The following is a 23467-nucleotide window of genomic DNA, read 5'->3' as shown; positions in this document are numbered from 1 at the left end:
CCAGCCCTGGGTTGAAGTCCCCCCCCCATTAACAAGTTTCCCACTTCCAGGTCCGGGATACGTCCCTGCATTCGCTTCATGAATCCCGCATCATCCCAGTTCGGGGCATATACGTTCACCAGCACAACCGCCTCACCCTGCAATCTGCCACTCACCATCACATATCTGCCCCCACTATCCACCACTATGGTCTTAGCTTCGAACGATACACGTTTCCCCACCAGTATTGCCACCCCTCTGTTCTTCGCGTCCAACCCGGAGTGGAATACCTGTCCCACCCATCCTTTCCTTAGTCTAACCTGATCCGCCAACTTCAGGTGCGTCTCCTGGAGCATAACTACGTCCGCCTCCAGTCTCTTTCAGTGCGCAAACACCCTTGCCCTCTTAATCGGCCCATTTAAACCTCTCACATTCCACGTGTTCAGCCGAATTGGGGGGCCATTTACCCCCCCCCCCCCCCCTCGTCGACTAGCCATCCCCTTTTTTAAGCCATCTCCTCACCCAGGTCTCACGCACCCGTCTGTCTCCCAGACGGTGCCCTCCCGTCCCGACCACCTTGTCTTGTATCAGCTCCCCCTTACCCTCAGCAGCAGCAACCCAGTTAATCCCCCCCCCCCCTCCGCCCCCCCCCCCCCCCCCCCCCCCCCCCCAGATCCCCCTCTAGCTTGATTACTCCCCCCATATTGCTTCCGGAAGTCAGCCAACTCTGGCTGACCTCGGCTTCCCCCGTTCATCCTTTGACCTCCCTGCGTGTGAAGCTCCCTTCCTCCCTGCGCCCTTTTTCCCGCCATAGTTTCCATAGCGCGGGAAAATACCTGCGCCTTCCTCTCGGCCCTGCCCCTAATGGCGCAGTTCCCTCATTCCCCTTCCCTGTCCCCTTTTCCACAGGCGCCCACATTTCTTCATGTCCCCCACATCGGGGGGAGAAAAATTCCCCGTCCAACATTATTATACATTAGCCCTCCCTCTCCCCACTTTACATTTCTGTGCCACCACCTCGCTACCCCTCTCCGGGCATCAATTTCTCAAGTCTAGTCCAATTTCTCATCCTGAATAAATGTCCATGCCTCCTCCGCCGTCTCGAAGTAGTGGTGTTTGCCCTGATGCGTGACCCACAGTCTCGCCGGCTACAGCATCCCAAATTTGACTTTCTTCCTATGGAGCACTGCCTTGGCCCGGTTGAAACTCGCCCTCCTTCTCGCCACCTCCGCACTCCAGTCTTGATACACGCGTATCATCGCGTTCTCCCATTTGCTACTCCATGTCTTCTTAGCCCAGCTCAGGACCATCTCTCTGTCCCTGTAGCGATGGAACTTCACCACCATTGCTCTTGGTGTTTCCCCTGCCATTGGTCTTCTCACGAGGACCCGGTACGCTCCCTCCATTTCCAGGGGGCCCGTTGGGGCCTCAGCTCCCATTAGAGTATGGAGCATCGTACTCACATACGCCCCAACATCAGCTCCCTCTGTTCCTTCGGGGAGATCTAAAATCCGTAAGTTCTTCCTCCTCAAGCTGTTCTCCAGGGCTTCCAGCCTTTCTATGCACCTTTTATGTAGTGCCTCGTGCGTCTCCGTTTTTACCACCAGGCCCTGTATCTCATCTTCGTTCTCGGCTGCCTTTACCTTCACTCCACGGAGCTCCATCGCCTGGACTTTTTGTGTTTCCTTTAGTCCCTCGATTGCCAGTAACATCGGCGCCAGCACCTCTTTCTTGAGCTCCTCCACACATCGTCGGAGGAACTCCTGCTGTTCCGGGCCCCATACCATCTGGGCTCCCTCGGCCGCCATCTTGCTTCTCCCTTCTCTTCTCTGCCGCTGCTCCAAAGGATCCTCCGTAATCTGGCCGCTACTACCGCTCCTTTCCATCCACCCCCGGGGGGACTGCTTCCTTTGTCACCTCACAGTGGGTTTGGCCAAAAAAAGTTCCCGTTGGGGCTCCCGATAAGAGCCCAAAAGTCCGTTGAAACGGGAGGTGCCGAAACGTGCGGCTTAGCGATGCATCGCTGCAACCGGAAGTCCGCCAATGACTTTATCAAGGAGAATAAACTGGGGGAGAACTAAACTGAACAATTCTGGGAGACTGAGGTGCTGGCACTTTGAAGTAATTGGGAATACAGGTGGAGTGGGAGGTTTTCTTTTCCTCTGATGTGGAGTTTTTAAAAAATCTGTTGGATTGATTAAGGGAGACTGGGGAGAAAAATTTGTAAGGGGACAGCTGTCCCCCCCCCCATCCCCACACACTGCCTGGGGCTGTGTTTTTTTTTCCTCTTGTTTGTTCTTGGGGAAGGTGATCTGTGGTTCGAGATGAGTCTTTGTTTGGGTAGGAGAAAGGGAGGTCAGCAGGGAGCCTTCTTCACAGAACAGAGAGGTGAGGCAGGGGAGGGGTCAGTGGGAGAAATCTTTGGGCAGGAGTTGCCACGCTGGCAGGCATTGCTGATGCATGGAAGCGAGATGGGAGAGGAGGCTGAGAAAGTTGGCCGTAGGGGGAGGAAGAGAGGGACGGGTGGTTGGGGGGGGGGGAAGAAAGGGAGGGTGACGCGACGAGGCGAGGTTGGGGAGGAAACATGGTCAGTGGCAGAGAAAGGCGCCATCTTGGATGGGCCAGGTATAGGGTGAAATTAACGGTGGTAGAGCCAAAAGGGGAGAATGGCGGACGGTAGAGGGGAATGGAGGCGTAAGCCCCTGGTAAGGCTGATAAGGTGGAACGTGCGAGGGCTCAAAGGATCGGTCAAAAGATTTTGGGTCTTTGCACATCTTAGGAGCTTGAAAGCGGAGGTGGTCTTTCTGCAGGAGTCACACTTTCGCGTGAAGGACCAGGTTAGGCTACGGAAGGGATGGGTGGGTCACGTTTTCCATTCAGGGTTTCATTCAAAGTCGCAGGGAGTGACAATTCTGATGAGCAAGATTGTGTCCTGGAGGCGAGGGTAGATAGATTGAGCCCCAGGTCAATCGATAGGATACGAATGGCAAAGGAGCTTGGTGGGTTAATGAAGAACATGGGTATGGTGGACCTGTGGCATTTCAAGAACCCAGGGGGAAGTATTCCTTTTTTTCGCATGTGTACAGTGTCTATTGCAGAATTTACTTTTTTGTGATGAGCCGGGTGATTTTGGTTGGGGTGGAGGAGGCAGAGTACACGGGGATAATAATTTCGGGCCATGCGCCCCACTGGCTGGAGATTAGGCTTAGATTGGGATGGGAGCAGAGGCCAGGTGCAGGCTCGATTCGGGGTTGTTGGCAGACAGGGGGTTTTGTTGCAGGCTGTGATGAAAGATTTTGTAGAATTGAACCAAAACAGGAAGGTCTCGGCGGCCACGTTTTGGGAAGCACTAAAAGCGGTGCTCTGAGGGGAGATTATCTCGCTCATGGCTCATGCGGATAGGAAAAGGAGGGCGGAATATGAACGGTTAATGAACGAGATAGTGGAGGTAGATAGGAAGTATTCAAGGGTGTCCACCACAGAGGGACTGGCGAGGAGGAAAACATTACAGGGCCAATTTGATAGGCTGACAATGTAAAGGGCAATAGGACGTTCGGTACAAATACGGACAGAAGGCGATTCGAATGTTAGCGCATCAGCTGCGGAGGCAGACCGCGTACAGGAAAATATTGAAGACACAGACTGGCGCAGGGGATGTGGTGTCGGAGCCGGGAAAGATAAATGAGGCATTTAGGGATTATTATGAAGAGCTGGGGGGTGAAGAGGGGGACATGGGACGGTTCTTAGATGAACTGGAGTTTCCACAGCTGGAGGAAGAGAAGAGGCAGGTGCTAGAGGAGCCCCTGGGGCTGAGGGAGATATTAGACAGTATAAGGGGTCTGAAGTTGGGGAAGTCCTCGGGACCCAGTGGCTACCCGGCGGAATTTTACAAGGAGTTCACGATGGACTTGGCACCACATCTCCTGGGGGGTGTTTAATGAGGTGTTGGAGAAGGGGGAGGTGTTGGAGAAGGGGGAGCTGCTGGAGACGACACAGGCACCTATCACGTTACTACCAAAATAGGGGAAGGACCGTTGGAATGTAGGTTGTATAGGCATCTCTGTTAAATACAGAAATGAAAGTGCTGGCTACGTTGGTGGCGGGAAGGATGGAAGGTTGTGTGCCGGGGGTGGTTACGGAGGACCAAACAGGCTTCGTGAAGGGCAGGCAGCTTTCTCGTAATATAAGGAGGCTGTTAAATGTGATTATGACCCCGTCGGAAGCTCAGGCACCGCATGGAGTGGCGATACCTGTTTGAGGTACTTGGCCGACGTTTGTGGCATGAGTGTGCCTGTTACATGTGGCACCAAGGGCGAGTGTGCGGACCAATGACATGGGTTCACAAAACTTTGAACTACACAGGGGAACCAAGGAAGGGGTGCCCGCTGTCGCTGCTACTGTTTGCGCTGGCTATAGAGCCTCTGGCAATGGATCTTAGGGGCTCGGCAGAGTAGCAAAGGATTACGAGCCGACGAAGGGAGCTTCGGGTGTCGCTCTATTATGACGACCTACTATTGTATGTTTCGGACCCGCTGGAGAGCATGCAGTGGATCATGGGCCTGTTGGGGAAGTTTGGGGCGTTCTTGGGATATCAGTTAAATGTAGGGAAAAGCGAAGTGTTCCCGGCGAATGAGTTGGGCCGGCGGGCCAATTTAGGGGGGGGGGGTGCCATTTATCATGGCTATAGACAGGTTCAGATACCTGGGGATTCAGATAGCAAGGAATGTGCTATGCTTCAGAAATAGAATTTAACAAAACTGGTGGAAGAGGTTAGGGAGGATCTCAAGAGGTGGGATACGCTGCACTTGACTTTGGCAAGGAGGGTCCAAGTAGTGAGATGAACATTCTGCCAAGGTTTCTGTTCATATTCCAGATGTTCCCGATCTTTATACTGAGGGCCTTCTTTCGGAAACTGGACACAATGATTTCAGACTTTGTATGGGCAGGGAAGATGCCACGGTTAAGAGGACCCTGTTACAGAAGCACAGGGGAGGGTTGGCGTTGCTGAACTTGCTTCATTACTATTGGGCAGCAAACATGGAGAAGGTGAGGCGGTGGTGGGAAGGAGAGGGGGTAGAATGGGTTAGGATGGAGGAGGAATCATGTAAGGGGTCCAGTTTAAGGGCTATGGTGACGGCAGCCTTGCCAGTGGCGCCGAACACATACTCAGGGTGCCCGGTGGTGCAGTACACGGGAAAAATCTGGAACCAGCTGAGGAGGCACTTTATGATAGAGGGGATATCAATGTTAACACGTTGTGTGAAAACCACGGTTTTGAGCTGGGGGGATAGATAGCACGTAAAGGAAGTGGAGAGAAGTGGGGCTGGTTAAGCTGAGGGATTTGTATTTGGAGGAAGGGTTTGCTAGTATAGATGAATTGAAAGAGAATGTAGAACTCTTGAGAAGAAGTGAGTTTAGGTACCTGCAGATACTGGAACTTTGCATGGAAGGTTTGGAAAGAGTTCCCCAGGTTGTTGAGGTACAGCATGGTGGAACGACTGTTGATTCCGGACGTGGAAGTGGAGGGCTAAATCGGAGACATACACAGATGACTGGGAGAGCAGTGAGGTGAGCAGGTGGTGAAGATTAAGGAGAAGTGGGAGGGGGGACTAGGTGGAGAGATAAACTGGGGAGTATAGAGTGAGGTGATACGAAGGGTAAATGCGACTTCCTTGTGGCAAGGATGAGCCTGATACAGTTCGAGGCCGTACACATGACACGGGCAAGAATGCGTGGGTTCTTTCAAGGGGTGGCAGACGAGTGTGAAAAGTGTGGGTGCGACCAGCGAACCACACACATGTTCTGGGAATGCAAAATGTTGGAGCGATTTCAAGGGTCTGGCGGTTGTGTTCGCGGTACTAGCAAGAATAGTGAGGGAGGAGGTGGAGCCGGACCTTTTGGTGGGGATATTTGAGATATCGGAGAAGCCGGAGCTGATGGAGTGGAGGAAGGCTGATGTTGTGGCCTTCGCCTCTCTGATTGTCTGGCGACAAATCTTATTGGAGTGGCGGTCAGCAACGCTACCGGGGTGAGCGGCCTGGTTGGGTGATGTATATGTCTTTCTATGGCTGGAAAAGATCAAGTACGAATTAAGGAGTTCAGCAGAGGGTTTTGAGGCAAGGTGGGGGATGTTTGTGACCGTGTTTGAGGAGTTGTTCGTCACGGGGGTGGGGGATTTGTACAAACTATATAGTCGTGCGTTTGGAAGTTTGTTTCCCGAATGGTTTATGCATGGTAACTTTTCATATGCGTTTGGAATAAAATACATTAAAAAAAAACATTAATGTAATTGATAAGGCCTCAGACACCAACGGGAAACCTACATTGGCCAGTGTCAGACCTCCCAGCAAGGTTAGAGTGAAACCCAGCACCTGGGGTCCAGAATTGGCCATGACTGAGATCAGGAGAGATTAAATAATGAAGAAATTACAAAGGAAACATGGTCATTCCTTTGAAACAACTGTGTAATCTGTAATTTTTTTTTACGAATGCTTGTAAAGGTCTTTTAAAGAATTCATAAACATACAAATTGGGAGTAGTCAGGCATTCGGCCCTCGTACCAATAAACTCAGGATTGTGGCCCCGATTCCACATTACACCTACCCCTAATAACCTTTGACTCGTCTGTTAGCCCACAATCTATCTACCGCTGCCTTAAAAATATTTGTTGACCCTGCCTCCACCATCCTTTGGGGAAAAGCATTCCAAAGATTCAAATCCTACAATTCACTTTGCATGAATTATAAAGGTATCAACTCCACATTTCCTGGATAAGAAATACTGGTCCACCAAGGAAAAGTGGAAGGAAGAGTTGGGAGAGGGTATGGAGGAGGGGTTCTGCTGTGAAGTGCTCCGGAGGGTGAACGCATCCACCTCGTGTGCGAGGTTGGGGCTGATACAACTGAAGGTGGTGTATAGAGCGCACCTTACAAGGGCGAGAATGAGCCGGCTCTTTGAGGGGGTAGAAGATGTGTGAACGTTGCGGGGGGCCCCCGCAAACCACATTCATATGTTTTGGTTCTGTCCAAAGCTGGTGGATTACTGGAAAGATGTTTTTAGGGTAATCTCTAAAGTGGTGCATGTGAAACTGGACCGGGGCCCTTGGGAGACCTCCTCCCAGCCCGTCCGACACCTCCTGCCGGCCTGTCTGACCCCTCCTCCTGGCCCGTCTTGACCCATCCTCCCTGCCCGTCTTGACCCCTCCTCCCGGCCTGTCTGCCCCCTCACTCAGCTTGGCAACTGGCCCCAAATCAATACAGAAGGATTCTGGGGGAATTTGGCCGGTTTTCGGGGTATAAACTAAATATGGGGAAAAGTGAGATGTTTGTGGCCAGGCAAGGGGACAGGAGAGGCGACTGGAGGAACTGCCGTTTAGATGGTAGGGGGAAGCTTTCGGTACCTAGGCATCCAAGTGGCGCGGGAATGGGAACGGCTGCACAAGCTAAATCTGGCCCGACTAGTAGACCAAATGAAGGACTATTTTGGGAGGTGGGACGCGCTCCCGTTGTCACTAGCTGGGAGGGTGCAGATGCTGAAGATGACGGTCCTCCCGAGATACCTGTTTGTGTTTCAGTGTCTTCCCATCTTTATTCCATGGTCCTTTTTTAAACGGGTCAACAAAGTGATCACTGGCTTTGTATGGACGGGCAAGACCCCACGAGTAAAAAAGGGGATGCTTGAGCGGAGCCGGGGAGAGGGCGGGCTGGCGCTGCCGAACTTCAGAAACTACTATTGGGCGGCGAATATAGCCATGATCAGGAAGTGGGTGGTGGGGGGAGGCTCGGATGGGAGCATGCGGAGGCAGCTTCATGTAAGGGCACCAGCTTAGGGGCGTTGATAACGGCGCCTCTGCCGTTCCCGCTGTCACGGTACTCCACCAGCCCCCGTGGTGGTGGCAGCCCTGAGAGTCTGGGGTCAATGGAGGAGGCATGTGGGAGCAGAGGGAGCATCGGTTTGGTCTCCAATCTGTAATAATCACCGATTTGCCCCAGGAAGGATGGACGGGGGTTTCGGAGATGGCAGAGAGCAGGGATTGAGAGGATGGGGATATGTTTATAAAGGGGAGCTTTCCTAGCTTGAGGGAGCTGGAGGAGAAATTTGGATTGGCGAGGGGAAACAAATTCAGGTACCTGCAGGTGCGGGACTTCCTACGTAGGCAGGTTTTAACCTTCCCGCTCCTACCACCAAGGGGAATACAGGACAGGGTAGCTTCCAGAGGGTGGGTGGGAGAAGGGAGGGTCTCTGACATTTACAAGGAACTTATGGGGTCAGAGGAGACGCAGATTGAGGAGCTGAAGTGTGAGTGGGAAGAGGAGTTGGGAGGAGTAGAGTCAACGCGTCCACAACACGTGCCAGGCTCAGCCTGATACAATTCAAGGTCGTTCACCGAGCTCACATGACAGTGGCCCGGATGAGCAGGTTCTTTGGTGTAGAAGATAGGTGTGCAAAGTGTGCGGGAGGGCCAGCGAACCATGTCCACATGTTCTGGACATGTCCAAAGCTTAGGGGATTCTGGCAGGGGTTTGCAGATGTCATGTCCACGGTGTTAAAAACAAGGGCGGCACCGAGTCCAGAGGTGACGATTTTGGGGTGTCGGAAGACCTGGGAATCCAGGAGGAGAAAGAGGCTGACGTTCTGGCCTTTGCTTCCCTGGTAGCCCGGAGACGGATATTATTACCTTAGGGGCCCTCAAAGCCCTCGAAGTCGGAGACCTGGCTATCTGACATGGCTAGCTTTCTCTGTTTGGAGAAAATCAAGTTCGTTGAGAGGGTCAATGTTAGGGTTCGCCCGGAGGTGGCAACCGTTCGTCGACTTCTTTGCGGAAAATTAATCATCAGCAGAAAGGGGAGGGGGGTTAGTTTAGATTTGAGAAGGGGGTCAATAAAGGTGGGACCTGCGTAGAAGTCAACTATTTCCTAACACACCTAATAGGTAAAAGATAACTATTTAGGATAAATATTAAGCCCCAGTTTTACCCATTTTAAATTAAGAATTTCAACACTCTCTTAACCTCAGGTCATCTCAAAACATGCAGCTTACAAAACAGCATAATTCACTTTACTACACAAAAGAACCCGATACATGCAAAAGCAGTAGAGATTAAAACAAACACTTTAACTGAACTAATGAATACATTTTTCAAGACAGTGTCCAAGGACAGGGCAGGCTCCATAGCAACATCATGGCAACGACAAAGTAACATGAAAGCTCTATGGTATAACAGCTAAGTCAGCAAAAGACCAGTTCATACTGGTCTTGATAACAGCACAATATTGCATTCTTTAACATACACAAATATGCAGACACAACAATTAGAACTAATGTTGCATATTAAAGATGGATGGCTTGCTGTCAAATAAGATGTGTTTTGAGTCTAACCCAAACCAATTACGATTATATTGGGGTGTAATTAGATGGCTTAAGACAGATATGAAACAGTATAGCTGTAAAGTTACGTTAGGCCATTTTTAGCTGGAGCTGGATTTCTTTCTCTCTCTCTCTTTCCGGAATCAATCTATACTTTGACTGAACTATTTGCTATCTTCATATTTCATTTTCAGACTTAGACTTCTAAAGTTATTGCGAGCTGTTTGCCTAAGCAAGAAGATAATTTCTGTGATTTTTTTGAAAGCTTCAAATTGTCTACGAATTGTCTTTTAACTTACTTTCAAATTATAATCAATAGAAGACAAATAAAACAATTCCTATTTGCACCTGAGAAGTTTTAACTTAAATTTATGCTGAGTTCCAGTAATCGCAAAGTGCTGCTGAAACTGCATGGTAGATCTATCAACTTGGCGAGCCAGCCAGGAGGGGAGGAGCCAGCCAGCAAGAAAGCGGTTAGAGTGGGGTAAGAAATATCTTTTTCACCCATTCCTAAAGCCGCATCAAGCAGTTCTTCGACCCCTTAGAAAGGACCTTTTTATAGACTGTTAATTCAATCAGGTGCCGGTCGTTGAAACTAAAATAAAACAGGACTGAAAAAATAGTCACGGTATTGTACACAGATACACAAAGGAGTTGACGACCAAAAAATTGGGTGTAAGGCTGAGTTTATGGCGGACACGACTCCTAACATAGATTCATAACCTTCAAATAGTAGAGAACTACTTCCCACAACGTGCAAGGGAGGTCGCGCTGTACCGGATGTCTCTATTGACGATATATTGGATGATCTTGGATCTTTGATTTGTAGACAATTTGGACTGTCTGAAGTTGCCACAAAAATTGAATCAAAATATGATATCCCCAAAGGACAGTGGTCCCTTGATAATATCAAGAAGGTGTGGGGGAAGACCACACGGTTAAACGGTGGAAGACGTATGAAATGGTCTTTTGCAGTAATGGCACAGCTCCAAAAACATCAAGAGACAATTGCAAAAACTAAATTCGATCATGAGCTTAAGTCCACTAAAGACCAACTAGCAGCAGTTGTTGAAGAATTACGAGATGCAAAATCTAAACTTGAACAACGTGATCAGATTAAAATATTGTTCGAAAATGAAACCTTTAAGGTTCAACAGCTATCTTTTCAAATAGCAGAATTGCAACATCAAGTTGTTGAATCAGAGTCAAAATACCAACAGTTACAAACAGAAACTTTGCAAATCAAAAGTCAAAATTGCCAGTTACTTGAGGAAAAATGTATTTTGGAAAGTGACATGGACACCATGAAATGTCATAACAAATTACTGACAGACAAATTAACAGCACAAGAGACTTCAAATCTGTTTTTAAAAATGCAGCTGAACTCTCCAAAGCAAACAACGCCACCAATTCAAAATGATGTTAACTAAGGCCCAAGGTGTACCAGTGATAACTAAATCAAATCTTACATTATTGCAAGCTGAAATGAAATGAAAAAATGAAATGAAATGAAAATTGTTTATTGTCACAAGTAGGCTTCAAATGAAGTTACTGTGAAAGGCCCCTAGTCGCCACATTCCGGCGCCTGTTCGGGGAGGCTGTTACGGGAATTGAACCTTAGTCTGCTTTCAAAGCCAGCAATTTAGCCGTGCTAAACAGCCCCTACTGTGCTAAACAAGCTGCTACTGACATGAAAACAATGAATACACTGATCGAGGTTCCACAAGGGGGGTCTGGCCAAATGAACTATCTGACAAGGACACTTTTACCCCAGAACAAACCATTATCTTACTCTGAGACCGACCACGAAATGCTGCTGGCCATGATCCAATTAAGCACCAAACAGCCACCAGAACTGTTTGCAGCTTTAAACTTGATCCTACCCAGACCTCAGTCCGTAACCTCAATTGCTAACAAAGGCACGTCAATTGTTGCCTCTCCTCCTCCGCTAACGACAAATCCAACCCTTGCATTCACGTCAAAAAATAATTCCAGAAGATTCCTTTCTCGTGTTGAAGACGGCCATTTTGTAAGTTTCAGATTTCATGGTTGCAGACTGGTCTACGATGCTGTAAGGGAGGAAGACGGCTTTTGCACTATGTTTATAGATTCGTGTACATTGTTTATTTTGTTGCTGTTGTCAAACCAAAAAATACCTCAATAAAATGTTTGTTAAAAAAAGTAGGTCCCGTGAAAAAGAGTTTGAAAAACAAGGATTTAGCATACAATTCTCAGAGCATTTGACTATTTTCAAATTTGGGAAAATATTATGAGGGTTCTTTCAAACTAGAAATACCATTGGATGGTTTAGTACATTAAAGGCACAACAGAAATAAATGTTGCCGATGTTATGCTCTATTTATGATATCCTAATTTCTAAAGGGCACTGGTGTAATCGTAGAGGAGTGACCAGAATGATTCTGGCAATAGGAGCTTTAGGTTATCAAGAAGAATTTTTAAAAAAAAATTTAGAGTACCCAATTCATTTTTTCCAATTAAGGGGCAATTTATCGTAGCCAATCCACCTACCCTGCACATCTTTGGGTTGTGGGGGTGAAACCCACGCAGACACGGGGAGAATGTGCAAACTCCACAAGGACAGTTACCCAGGGCCGGAATTCCAACCCGGGTCCTCAGCGCCGTAGGCAGCAGTGCTAACCATTATGCCACCATGCTGACCCAGGTTATAAAGAATAATGATTGATCAACTTGCGTTCATTGAGAGAAGCCATTCCTGGTTTGCAAAATTCTAACAAGAATGGATAAAATTGCCCCAAGCAGACTGGACCGAGCCTGACTGGGTACTGAAAAAATGTTAACAAACATTAAGCTCCTTCTCTTCCCCGAAACCCCTCACAGAAGAAATGTGTGAAGAAATGTTCCAATTAATGGAACGATACTCAGTATAAAGTGGTTCACACTGATGCAACCCACGAATGAGGGCAGCACGGTAGCATTGTGGATAGCACAATTGCTTCACAGCTCCAGGGTCCCAGGTTCGATTCCAGCTTGGGTCACTGTCTGTGTGGAGTCTGCACATCCTCCCCGTGTGTGCGTGGGTTTCCTCCGGGTGCTCCAGTTTCCTCCCACAGTCCAAAGATGTGCAGGTTAGGTGGATTGACCATGCTAAATTGCCCTTAGTCTTGGGTTGGGTTGCTGGGTTATGAGGATAAGGTGGAGGGGCGGACCTTGGGTAGGGTGCTCTTTCCAAGAGCCGGTGCAGACTCGATGGGCCGAATGGCCTTCTTCTGCACTGTAAATTCTATGAATGGTGAGCATGTTTTCATACTTCTTAACAAAACCCTTTTTAAAAACAGAAAATATTACAGACCATGGTAATCTGTAGACCAGGTTAAACAGGTTAAAAACAATTACCTTCTCTAAAACAGGCTCTACCAATGTCCTTCAGTTCTAAAACAGAAAATATTATTTTTCATACAAGAATGATTCACACGATCGCTCTCAGAACGGCAAAAGACTGGAGGGGGATCCAAAGGGACGGCTGAGAGCACAGCGTCTCGCTCTATGCAGATGACCTGCTCCTTTGCATCTCGGACCCACAAAGCAGCATGGAAGGAATCATCGCGCTCCTGAAAGTGTTTGGTGCCTTCTCGGGCTACACTCAATATGAGCAAAAACAAGATCTTCCCGGTGATCCAAATCGCTCACGACTGGGCGGCGGTTCACAGTGGAACCTGACCAGCCTGACAGAGGAAGTCAAAAAGGACCAACAAAGATGGAACACACTCCCACTCTCCCTCACGGGGAGAGTGCAGACAATCAAAATGAACGTGCTTCCCAGGTACCTCTTCCTACTTAGATCTATCCCGATCTATATCCCCAAGGCCTTTTTCAACTCACTGAACAAATTAATCATGGCGTTTGTATGGAGGAGGGAAGAATGCTAGGATCCCAAAGAATATCCTCCAAAAAACAAAGTCCAGGGAAGGGCTAGCCCTCCCAAACCTACAATACTACCACTGGGTGGCAACAGCAGAACGAGTAACGGGATGGATTAAGGAGCCAGAAGCCGAGTCGAGTGGGTGCGCGCGGAGGAGGCCTCCTGCAGGGGACCTCACCACGGTGGCACTCCCATCCCCACCCAAAAAACATTCCAGCAGCCCAGTGGTGATAGCCACCCTCCAGACCTGGAACCAATTACAACAACAATTCGGCCTGACCGAAATGTCCGACAAAACCCCCATCTGCAACAACCAAAGGTTCTTACCAGCACTCACCAACGCCACCTTTAAAAGTTGGAGACAGGGCGGGGGGGACAGAGACAGTCAGGGACCTATACACTGACGGTAGGGTCACAACAGTGGACGAGAGAGAGATTTCAGCTAGCTAAGGACAAAAAACTCAGGCAGTTGGCTGCAGATTATACAAACATCCTACAGAAGGAGACAAGGGCTTACCCACGACCACCACAACAGGCACTACTAGAGGAATTACTGTATGCAAACATTCTAGGTAAAGGAAACTGTAACGACATGCACGAACGACTGGTAGAGAGGGCCGACACTGTACTGGACGCGATGAGGAAGAAATGGGAGGAAGACCTGGGGCTCGAAATAGGGTGGGGACTCTGAAGTGAAGCATTACATAGGGTCAACTCTACCTCCACGTGCGCAAGACTCAATCTATCGCAACGAAAGCTGGTACATAGAGCCCACTTAACAAGAACCCGAATCAGTAGTTCTTCCTGGAAGCGGAGGACAGATGTGAACAGTGCCAAGGAGGCCCGGCCAACCACGTCCACATGTTCTGGTCTTGCCCCAGACTTGCTGGGTACTGGACAGCCTTCTTCGAGGCAATGTCCAAAGTTGTGGGAATGAGGGTGGAGCTGTGCCCAGAAGTGTCCGTCTTCGGGGTATCAGACCAGCCAGATCTCTTCATCGAAGATGGCTTCTTCCGAACATGGGAGCTATGTTTTGGGACCTGTTTGCGGCCAACGAACAAACAAATAAATAATCAAGTAGCCAAGAGCCATGGGAAAGTAGCCAAAAACATGAGAAAAGAGAAGGAAGGAGGGAAAGGCCGAGGAGGGTGCAGTGCAAGAGGGGGTAGCAAAACACAACAGAAAAGAAAGGGAAGTCGCAGGGAGGGGGGGGGGGGGGGGGCAAGAAAGAATTGAAGGGCAAAGAACAACAGAAGGGAGCCAGAGACGAGGGAACACAAACTGGGAGGAGAGCACGGGAAATGACAATGATCATGACGAACACAGCAGGGCAACAGAGAGTAAGAAATTGCAGGAGGAAGGAACGACGGACGGTTGAAACAGAGGCAAACGCAAAACAACAATGACATGTAGAATGTAATTGTCTCTCCGGTGCTTCTGTGTATATAGAGTGAACCCAGTTTTTACTTTCCCACCCCTTGGTTTTTTATTTGTGTGTTTTTTTATTTATGTCGTGTTTTTGTTTTTATTATCCTTTTTCTCTCTCTTTATGTACACCTGTAAATACACCATGTCCAAAAAACCCAATAAAAACATTTAAAAAAAGAATGATTCACAACCGAAGATATACTTACCATTTGTAAAGAGGGGCTCAGGAAGCTTTCTGAAGAAAGATTTCAGTAAACTACTGATAACATTCAGATCTCGCCATTTCTGTGTTTTAAAACATTTTAAGGGGAAAAAATGTATTTCCATTAATTTTGAATCCATTTACACAAACGTTTTCAACGGCATTCGAACAGAAGGTCGTAGAAACTTACATCATCCAAAAGATCAATATCAGTCGCTCCTTTGTTGAGTTCCTCTTGTAAGCTCGAGATAGCAGCGTTATTTCCAGGGACTCTGTAGATTCCTGTGTATTCAAGTCCTTTTTCTTCAACTAAATTGCAGCAAACCTCAACTATCAGTGGTACACACTAGAAAACACAACATGAAGTAAGTTTTGAAAAACATCACATTGTATTTCAGTAGGACAATTAATTATTTATCTGAAAGGTTTTTAAGTGATTTCAGTGTAACACAATAATTGCATTGTAATTCCTTTCCACAATTCTCCATATGTTAAAACCTTAGCTTAGGCAGTCAGCATTTTCTTATTTTGTTTATGCTAGCAAGAGCACATTTATTCCTCCTTTCTATTTTTGCCAAGATGGTGCCAGAATAACTTCTTATTGAGCAACTGTAGTTCTATGTAAAGATTTCAGTCATCTAATCTAAAACATGTAAAGGTCAGAATTGTTTTTGGACATCTTGGGGTGGATTCTCTGATTTTCAGGCTATGTTCTGATGCCGGCGTGGGAAAGGTGGCTTTTTACCACCGAAAATTCGGTGCAAAACGGCCACGGATCCTCCGTTTGGTGGGGGGGCTAGTATGCAGGCAGCGTAGAGCACCCGGCTCTAGCTGCCGATACAGCCCTGGAAATTGCCGGGTCCGTGGCCGTGCATGCGCTGGCGAGGGGGGCCAGATGGTCATGGCGCCAGCCGCGCGTGGACTAAGCCTGCAAAATAGTGGCCCTCCTTTGGACAGCTAGTGACCCCCAGACCACCCCCCAACAGTGCCCCCCAGCCCCTGCGAAGGTCCACCCTGCCCACGGATCGGCCCTCCACCGACTGTGGTAGCGCTGCTCTGGCTCCGCAGCCACCATGCCGAGTTCCCAACAAACGATAGCACGTGACCAACGCCGTCAGGAACTTGGCCGGTCGGGGGCAGAGCATCAGGGGGAGGGCCTCAGGCAACGTCCTGAGGCAGTCGATACTGCAGGCATCGTAGAATAGCCTGCTTTGGAGGGGGCGGAGCATCGCGAAAGCAGCGCCGCCCCCGATTTCGTCGGAAACGTTGATTCTCCGGCCAATCGTTGAACACGATTTCGGCATCGGCGACCGGAGAATCCCACCCCTTGTTTATCATAACGAAGCACTGAAGGTGATGTTCGCAACTGATCAAAAATAAACAATAAAGCCACCTATGAAAACCAGCTTTTGCACCGACCGTCTCCTCTGTCACTTGCTCAAAATCGATCACATTTCTAACTTTGCCAATTCTGATGAAAATTGCAGACCTGAAACGTTAACTGTTTCAGCCACCACTGATGTGGGCAAGCAAGCTCAGTATTTCATCATTTTCTTTTTTTATTTCAGATTTCCAGTTTCTGCAGTATTTTGCTTTTGTATTGAAGTTAACTTACACTTTTCTTCTAAACCTTCTCAAAGCCAGTTTTCAGAAAAGATCATGGGCCGAATTTTCCCACCATATTGCGCCTAGCGCTAATCTCATTCCGCCGAAAGCTTCGCCAAGGGGCAGCACGGTAGCACAAGTGACTAGCACTGTAGCTTCACTGCTCCAGGATCGCAGGTTTGATTCTTGGCTTGGGTCACTGCCAGTGCAGAGTTTGCACGTTCTCCCGAGATTGGGTGGGTTTCCTCCGGATGCTCCGGTTTCCTCCCACAGTCCAAAGATGTGCAGGTTAGATGGATTGGCCATGCTAAATTGCCCTTAGTGTCCAAAAAGGTAAGGAGGGGTCATTGGGTTATGGGGATAGGATGGGAGTGAGGGCTTAAGTGGGTCGGTGCAGACTCGATGGGCCAAATGGCCTCCTTCTGCACTGTATGTTCTATGTTCGCGGAAGGGGCCCAAATCGGGGTTCTTTCCAGGTGCAAAGTCGCGAGGAGTCACCCAATCCGCTACGCCCGGTGACATCTGGATCGCACCCAAATGAGGGTCGGATAGTCGGGGGAGTCAGATGGTCGGGGGCGGGGGGGATGGTCATGGGGCTAGGGGGCCGGATGGTCATGGGGCTAGGGGGCCGGATGGTCAGGTGCGAGGTGGCCGGCTGGTCAGGTGCGAGGGGACCGGATGGTCAGGTGCGAGGGGACCGGATGGTCAGGTGCGAGGGGACCGGATGGTCAGGTGCGAGGGGACCGGATGGTCAGGTGCGAGGGGGCCGGATGGTCAGTGAGGCCAGTTGGGCAGAATGGTCAGGTGACTGAGGGGCAGGGGGCCAGATGGTCAGGGGGCCAGACGGCCGGGGGTGAGTGGGCCAGATGGCTGATGAGGGGGTCAATGGCCGAGGGCAGATGGCCGTGTGTGTTGGGGGGAAGAGAGAGATGGTCAGGGTGCGAGAGTGCCAGATGGCCGGGGTGCGAGAGTGCCAGATGGTCGGGGTGCGAGGGGGCCAGATGGTTGAGGGACGAGGGGGCCAGATGGTCGGGGGACGAGGGGGCCAGATGGTCAGGGGACGAGGGGGCCAGATGGTCGGGGACTAGGGGGCCGGATGGTCGGGGGACAGTAGCGTGATCGGTTGTGGGCGGGGAGGTAGTCGGCATTCCCATATGGCGTCGTCAGATCTATGGTTACCCAAGAGTTGGAAATTTGGTTTTATGTTTTCTTCTGATATTTCCTGGGTAACCATTCCTGCAAGTAAGTCGGAACTATCAGATGACTGCAATTAAGTATTGGCTGGTTTCTACTGCAGGATAATTGTCATCGGAAGTTTGAACTCCCCAGGTAATTTCCATGCAATCTTACATGGGGTCCACCAGTATGACGTCATGGTGATCAAAGGTCTGGGTCATTTGATCCAAGAAAACAGTCTGGTTCAAAGGAGTAAATAAAGAAAAAGGTAAATCAGGAATCAGCAAGTATTTGACCTCAGCGGTGAGTTGTAAGAGTGATCACCGTAAAAACAGGAATTGAATTTTTCTGGCCCTTGTCCTTTTAGAAACAGGGGAACCAGAAGTACAGGGAACAGCCATGTCGAGATGGCTTTCTGGCGCATACTGTGGCCAAGAAATTTCTCAGGGTGGGCTTGGAGTTGGATCAGCCACCACTACAATGAGGTAAGTCGTTAATCATGCTGGTTAAGGTCCCGAATTATGGCTATTTTGCAGCCACACTGGCATTTTACTGCCAGCTCTATGTTGCCGTGATGTGGACACAGGAAATAAAATCATAATCTCAACTGAGCCCAATCCAGCAGAGATGATTCCCGACCATCCTGATGGACCTTCCAGCTGTTTACTTACAGCCAAGCAAAACATTTTTGGCTTGCTAGGGCAGTGCCCACCTATATTGGTGGGACTGCCAAGGCTCCATAGGTTCTGTCCTCCGATTGGGTCTGCAGCATCAAGAGCCTGCCTATCATCCTTAATAGGATGGCGAGCTTGAGGGCTACCAATCTGGAGGCCCCTTGTCCTTCTCCTGGCCAAGTTTGGGCATGTGGGAAAATCCAGCTCAAAGAGTGAGGGAAGTTAAGGAGTTTCAAGTTTTGAAAAAGGGAGCCAGATTGAAGGATTGCAATAACAGCTGATGTTACATATTTGTAACTTAGCAAAGAGAAAGCTCAGAGCAATACCAAAGCAGTACTGATAAAAGAGGGAATGACAGGAAAATAAAGTGCAGGAGAGAAGGTAACGCAAAAAAATGTGATGGTGAAGAAAGGTCATGGGTCATACAGCATGTCCGGCAGTGCATCTGAATTATTAGAAGTATTAGAATAAATTTCCCAGTAAGAAAGTATTATTCATATTTTGGACATAGTCAGCTATAAAGGGTTAAGAGCTGTTGGGAAAAAAATAGTTTAGCATGGAATATTTGCTTAGTAACGTAATAAAAAGTAAGTGGCAGCTGCTGATTTGAACAAATTGTAAGGATTTGAAATATCTCTGTCTCAAAGACAATGGAAGAGATTAAGATGCAAGAATTGAATTACTTTTTGTTCCAGCAGAGGGAGTGGGGGTTTTAATTTGAAAGTAGCTGATGAATTCACTTGTATAGAGTGAATATAGTTGATGATGAGTAGAGGAAATATTAATATGAACAAAGTGGGGATTCTGAGTTAATGCAAAAGGAGCCAGAGAATGGAGCATTAACCATAACACAGTAATGGGAGAGGAGAGGAAATTAGTTAGTCATGGACATCACTTTGGTATGGAAAGCGCCATTCCATGGCATTTGGTTTAGAAGTGCAATGTTAAGACTTTGGAGATGCCCATGGTAATGTAATGGCAAGTGCTCAAGAACAAAAGGTTCCCAGGTACATAGTATGGACAGCAAGATCCTTGGTGGAAAAAGAATGCCTAAAGCCATATTGATATTTATACATTAGGCAGAAACCTCTCAAGAACTGAATAATTTGAGTTTCATAATTTTCTATGCCAAATGGAAGAGAGAAAATGTCCAAAGTAGGGCAAGAAAATGAGGACTTATGATCAAAAAAATCTCTTTGCAGGAAGATCCTGAGCAGGAAGATCCTGATACTTCACTGATTAGCTCTGAAACAAAGAAAAATACCAACTTCATGTCACAACATTATACCTTATTGTGAAGAGCTGGTGGACAATCGTCTAGTCTGACACCAAATGTTACACCGGGACCTGGTTTCTTTTCAAAGGTTTTTCTCATTATGCTAGGAATGCCTCTTCGCCACGTTCCCTTGTCTTTTGGTGGACTTGTGTCATCTGAATAGCAAAACAATCTCCCATTGGTATGATCATACAGAAAAAATGAATCTTCAACAAATGTGTCATTAACAGGAAAGATCCTACATGATGATAGGTAAAGTGATTCACAATTATTGTTGGTGCAATCTATATTCCGATCCTCATTAAAATCCTTAACTTTTGTAATAGTACTCGCTTATGTTCTTGGTGTAAATAAAAATATTTCCATCAATATAGTTTCAAACAGTTAAATGGCACTTGATGAATTACCAGGTTTACTATATCTCGATAGTTTACACTAATATTCTCTTCCAATTTTTTTCAGTAAAACTTTCTAAATACTGCAAAAGCTGGGATACAGCACATAGAATTTACAGTGCAGAAGGAGGCCATTCGGCCCATTGAGTCTGCACCGACCCTTGGAAAGAGCACCCCACTTAAGCTCCACATCTCCACCCTACATCCTCAAATATGTTATATGGCTCACAAACTGCACCTACAAAATCTTGCCAGTAATGCACCAGATTTTAACTGCTGAAACAATAGTCTACAGCAGAGAAATGGGCCATTCTTCTTCACTGGTCGATATTTACATTATGCTCCACATGTGCCTTTTCCCACTCTTTTTCATCAACCCTATCAGCATATTCTTCTTTTATTTTCTGCCTCACATACTTAAAATGCATCTTTTGCCTCAATGTTGTGTCAGTCATGGCTCAATTGATAGCTCTGACTTACAAGGTTGTGTGTTCAAGGTTCACTCCAGGATTTGAACACAAAAATTAAGGCCGACCCTCCAGTGCAGAATTGAGGGAGTGTGCTGCACCATTGGAGGTTCTGCCTTTCAGATGAAACGTTAAATTGAGGCACTTCTGTCTCCTCAAGTCGACACAGAAGATCCCATGGCACTATCTTGAAGACATGGGGAAAGTGCTGAAGAGGAGTCATATTGGGCTCGAAACGTTAACTCTGTTTCTCTCTCCACAGGTGGTACCAGACCTGAGTTTTTCTAGCACTCGGTTTGAATTTTTCCATTCTGGCCAATATTTATTCCTCAATCAACATCACAAAAAGAATAGATTATCTGATCATTATCACATTGCTGATTGTGGGAGCTTCCTTCTTTACAACACTTCGAAAGTACATCGCTATAAAGTGCTTTGAGACATTTGGTGGTAATGAACGGCGCCTTGTAAATGTAAGTCTTCTTTCCATATAATTTATCACATTTCTTGCCTAGCATTCAGTCTTAGATGAACAGAAATTTTCTCCCACTATATATTGGAAATACCAACGCCATTGGCTTCACTCTGCCACACTGTTCCCTGGCCATCTGCTCTGTAACAACTGTCTGAAGCTGAACAAGACCATTTGCAACCTTAATATTAGTGTTGGACTTCTGATCAAATATTCATGGCATCATCAAGAATTCTATCCATTACAAAGCCCATTCTGTCCCTGCCTCAGTTCATTTGCTGTTGAAACCCTCTTTTCACAGTAACTTCATTGCAGTGTTAATGTAAGCCTACTTGTGACACTAATAAAGATGATTATGATCATCTTTATGGGCAACACGGTAGAATAGTGGTTAGCACAATGGCTTCACAGCGCCAGGGTCCCAGGTTCGATTCCCGGTTTGGTCACTGTCAGTGCGGATTCTGCACGTTCTCCCAGTGTCTGCGTGGGTTTCCCCCAGGTGGGTTGGCTATGCTAAATTGCCCTTAGTGTCCAAAAAAGGTAAGGTAAGGTGGGGTTACGGGGATAGGGTGAAGGTGTGGGCTTAGGTAGGGTGCTCTTTCCAAGGGCCAATGCAGACTTGATGGGCCGAATGGCCTCCTTCTGCACTGTAAATTCTGTGATCCATGCTTTTGTTACCTCTAGGCGCGACTATTCAAAACGTCTAACTGGCATGCTATCTTCCACCTTTCATAACTTGAGCTCATCCAAAACTCTGCTGCCCATTTTCTAACACACACCAAGTCCCATTCACTCATCAGCCTGTTTCTGATCCAGCAACATCTCCGCTTTAAAACTCTTACCCTGTTTGCAAATCCCTCCCTATATCTGTCACTTCCTCCAGCCCCACTCTCCTCAAATGTTTGCGCTCTTCCAATTCTGACTTCTTGTGCATCCCTAATGTGAATTACTGCATCACAGACAGCTATGCTTTCAGCTGCCCAGGGTTTGATCTTTGGAATTCTCTCTCTAAACCTCTCTTTCCCTTGAATATGCTCATTAAAAATCTACCATTTTGCCCAAGATTCTTGTCACCTGTCCAACTATCTACCCTAATGGGGCTTGGCATTACATTTTGTTTCCCCAAGGTCTTATGAAACATCTCAGACATTTTGCTGCATTAAAAATACTATATAGACATAAGTGGGTGTTGTTACTAATTGCCTCAACTGCTCCCAATGCTAACATGTTCCACATTCTTGTTACTTTGGGTAAAGAGGTGTCTACTGCATTGCCTATTGCAGTTGAGTATCTTGTATTGATTTGGACGCCTCCCACAAGTGGGAATATTTTCTCAATGTCTACCCTATTAAACCCCATTATGTAACAACCTGTCAAGCCGCCCCTCGCCTTCACTTTTCTGGAGAAAAGATCCTCAAAAATCCATTCAGCCTTTTCTGATAAGTGTACCTAAGTTCTGGTATCCTCCTTATGAATCTTATTTGCATCTTCTGTAATGTTCTTTTACCTTTTCTTTACAATATAAAGACTAGAAAGTAGTTCAAATATGGTCCAAAGTTCAATATAAGTTTAGCAAATTCTCCACTTTTCAATTCCATTACTCTTGAAATGGTCCTAGTGCTTTCCTTGCTTTTGTTAACCTTATTAGCCTAAGTCACGACGTGTAGTCATTTATGTTTGTACCCCTAGATACTTTTGCTCCTCTACCCATTTAGACTATTATGCAAGCAGAAAGGAACTTCCTTATTCCTGCTACCAAAACATATCATCTTACACTTAACTATATTAAAACACATTTACCAATTACAAATCCATTTGCAATTTGTTTTCTGTATTTTGTTGTATTCTTGCTTTGCATTAACTACAGCTCCCAATTTGGTGTGGCTTGCAATTATTTAGTTTGCTCTTACTACTACTTTTAAACTGTGATATTACAGCAAACTGAAATTAATAGGCAGTACCCAAGGTGGAAAAGCATGATAAAGTACCTGGCCAACTGGATAAATAAGAAATTCTATCTATATAACAAAATCATTAACTTATTGTAATGAAGTTAATCAGTATTGACAAGTGAAGTTGACTAATGTTGAAAAAAGTAGAAATTTTAAGAAAATCAGCACTGGACAGTTTTTCACTTTTAGTGAAGCATTACTTATAAGTTTTCTTTCCAACTCTTGCTTTGGAGAATGTGGGCTCTTTGGATCAGTTTTGGATCCCAAGAAGGTCTGCCTAATACTGAGAGTCTGGCGAGGTGTTTTAGGAGATGGTTCTGTCTTGCTGCCAGAAGTACTGAAAAGGAAAGATATTTTATTAGAATTATAGCTTGTATACTCAAGTCCTTTAACATTCCTAAAAGAAGATTAACATTAGATTGTCCCCCCCCTAACAGTATTGTGTGCTCACTGAAATATGGACCAATATCAATAATAGGCATGGCTCCCATTACCCAATAATCTTCAATAGAATGCATGGTGCCAGAGAAGGCAAGGCTTCTGGGGCGTCATTCTCCGACCCCCCAGCGGGTCG

General features: G+C 47.1%; 1 protein-coding gene across 10 annotated transcripts in view; it reads right to left on the bottom strand.

Annotated features, from left to right (window-relative positions):
• arhgap21a (Rho GTPase activating protein 21a) overlaps positions 1-23467 on the bottom strand; it is a 312775-nt gene that overhangs the window by 32613 nt on the left and 256695 nt on the right. For all 10 annotated transcript variants that reach the window (XR_011947721.1, XM_072508463.1, XM_072508459.1 and 7 more), the window contains 4 exons: positions 23094-23230; positions 19620-19762; positions 15067-15222; positions 14881-14959 (listed from right to left, as the gene is read on the bottom strand). Coding sequence is in view for 9 of the 10 variants with exons in the window: in XM_072508463.1 (XP_072364564.1) it covers positions 14881-14959; positions 15067-15222; positions 19620-19762; positions 23094-23230 (515 nt within the window). In the remaining variant the exon portion in view is untranslated. The remainder of the gene's footprint in view (positions 1-14880; positions 14960-15066; positions 15223-19619; positions 19763-23093; positions 23231-23467) is intronic.

Source organism: Scyliorhinus torazame, chromosome 6 (assembly GCF_047496885.1).
Source record: "Scyliorhinus torazame isolate Kashiwa2021f chromosome 6, sScyTor2.1, whole genome shotgun sequence".
NCBI classification, from domain to species: Eukaryota; Metazoa; Chordata; class Chondrichthyes; order Carcharhiniformes; family Scyliorhinidae; genus Scyliorhinus; species Scyliorhinus torazame.
Note: the sequence above shows the minus strand (reverse complement) of the source record. Positions and strands in the feature narration are given on the sequence as shown.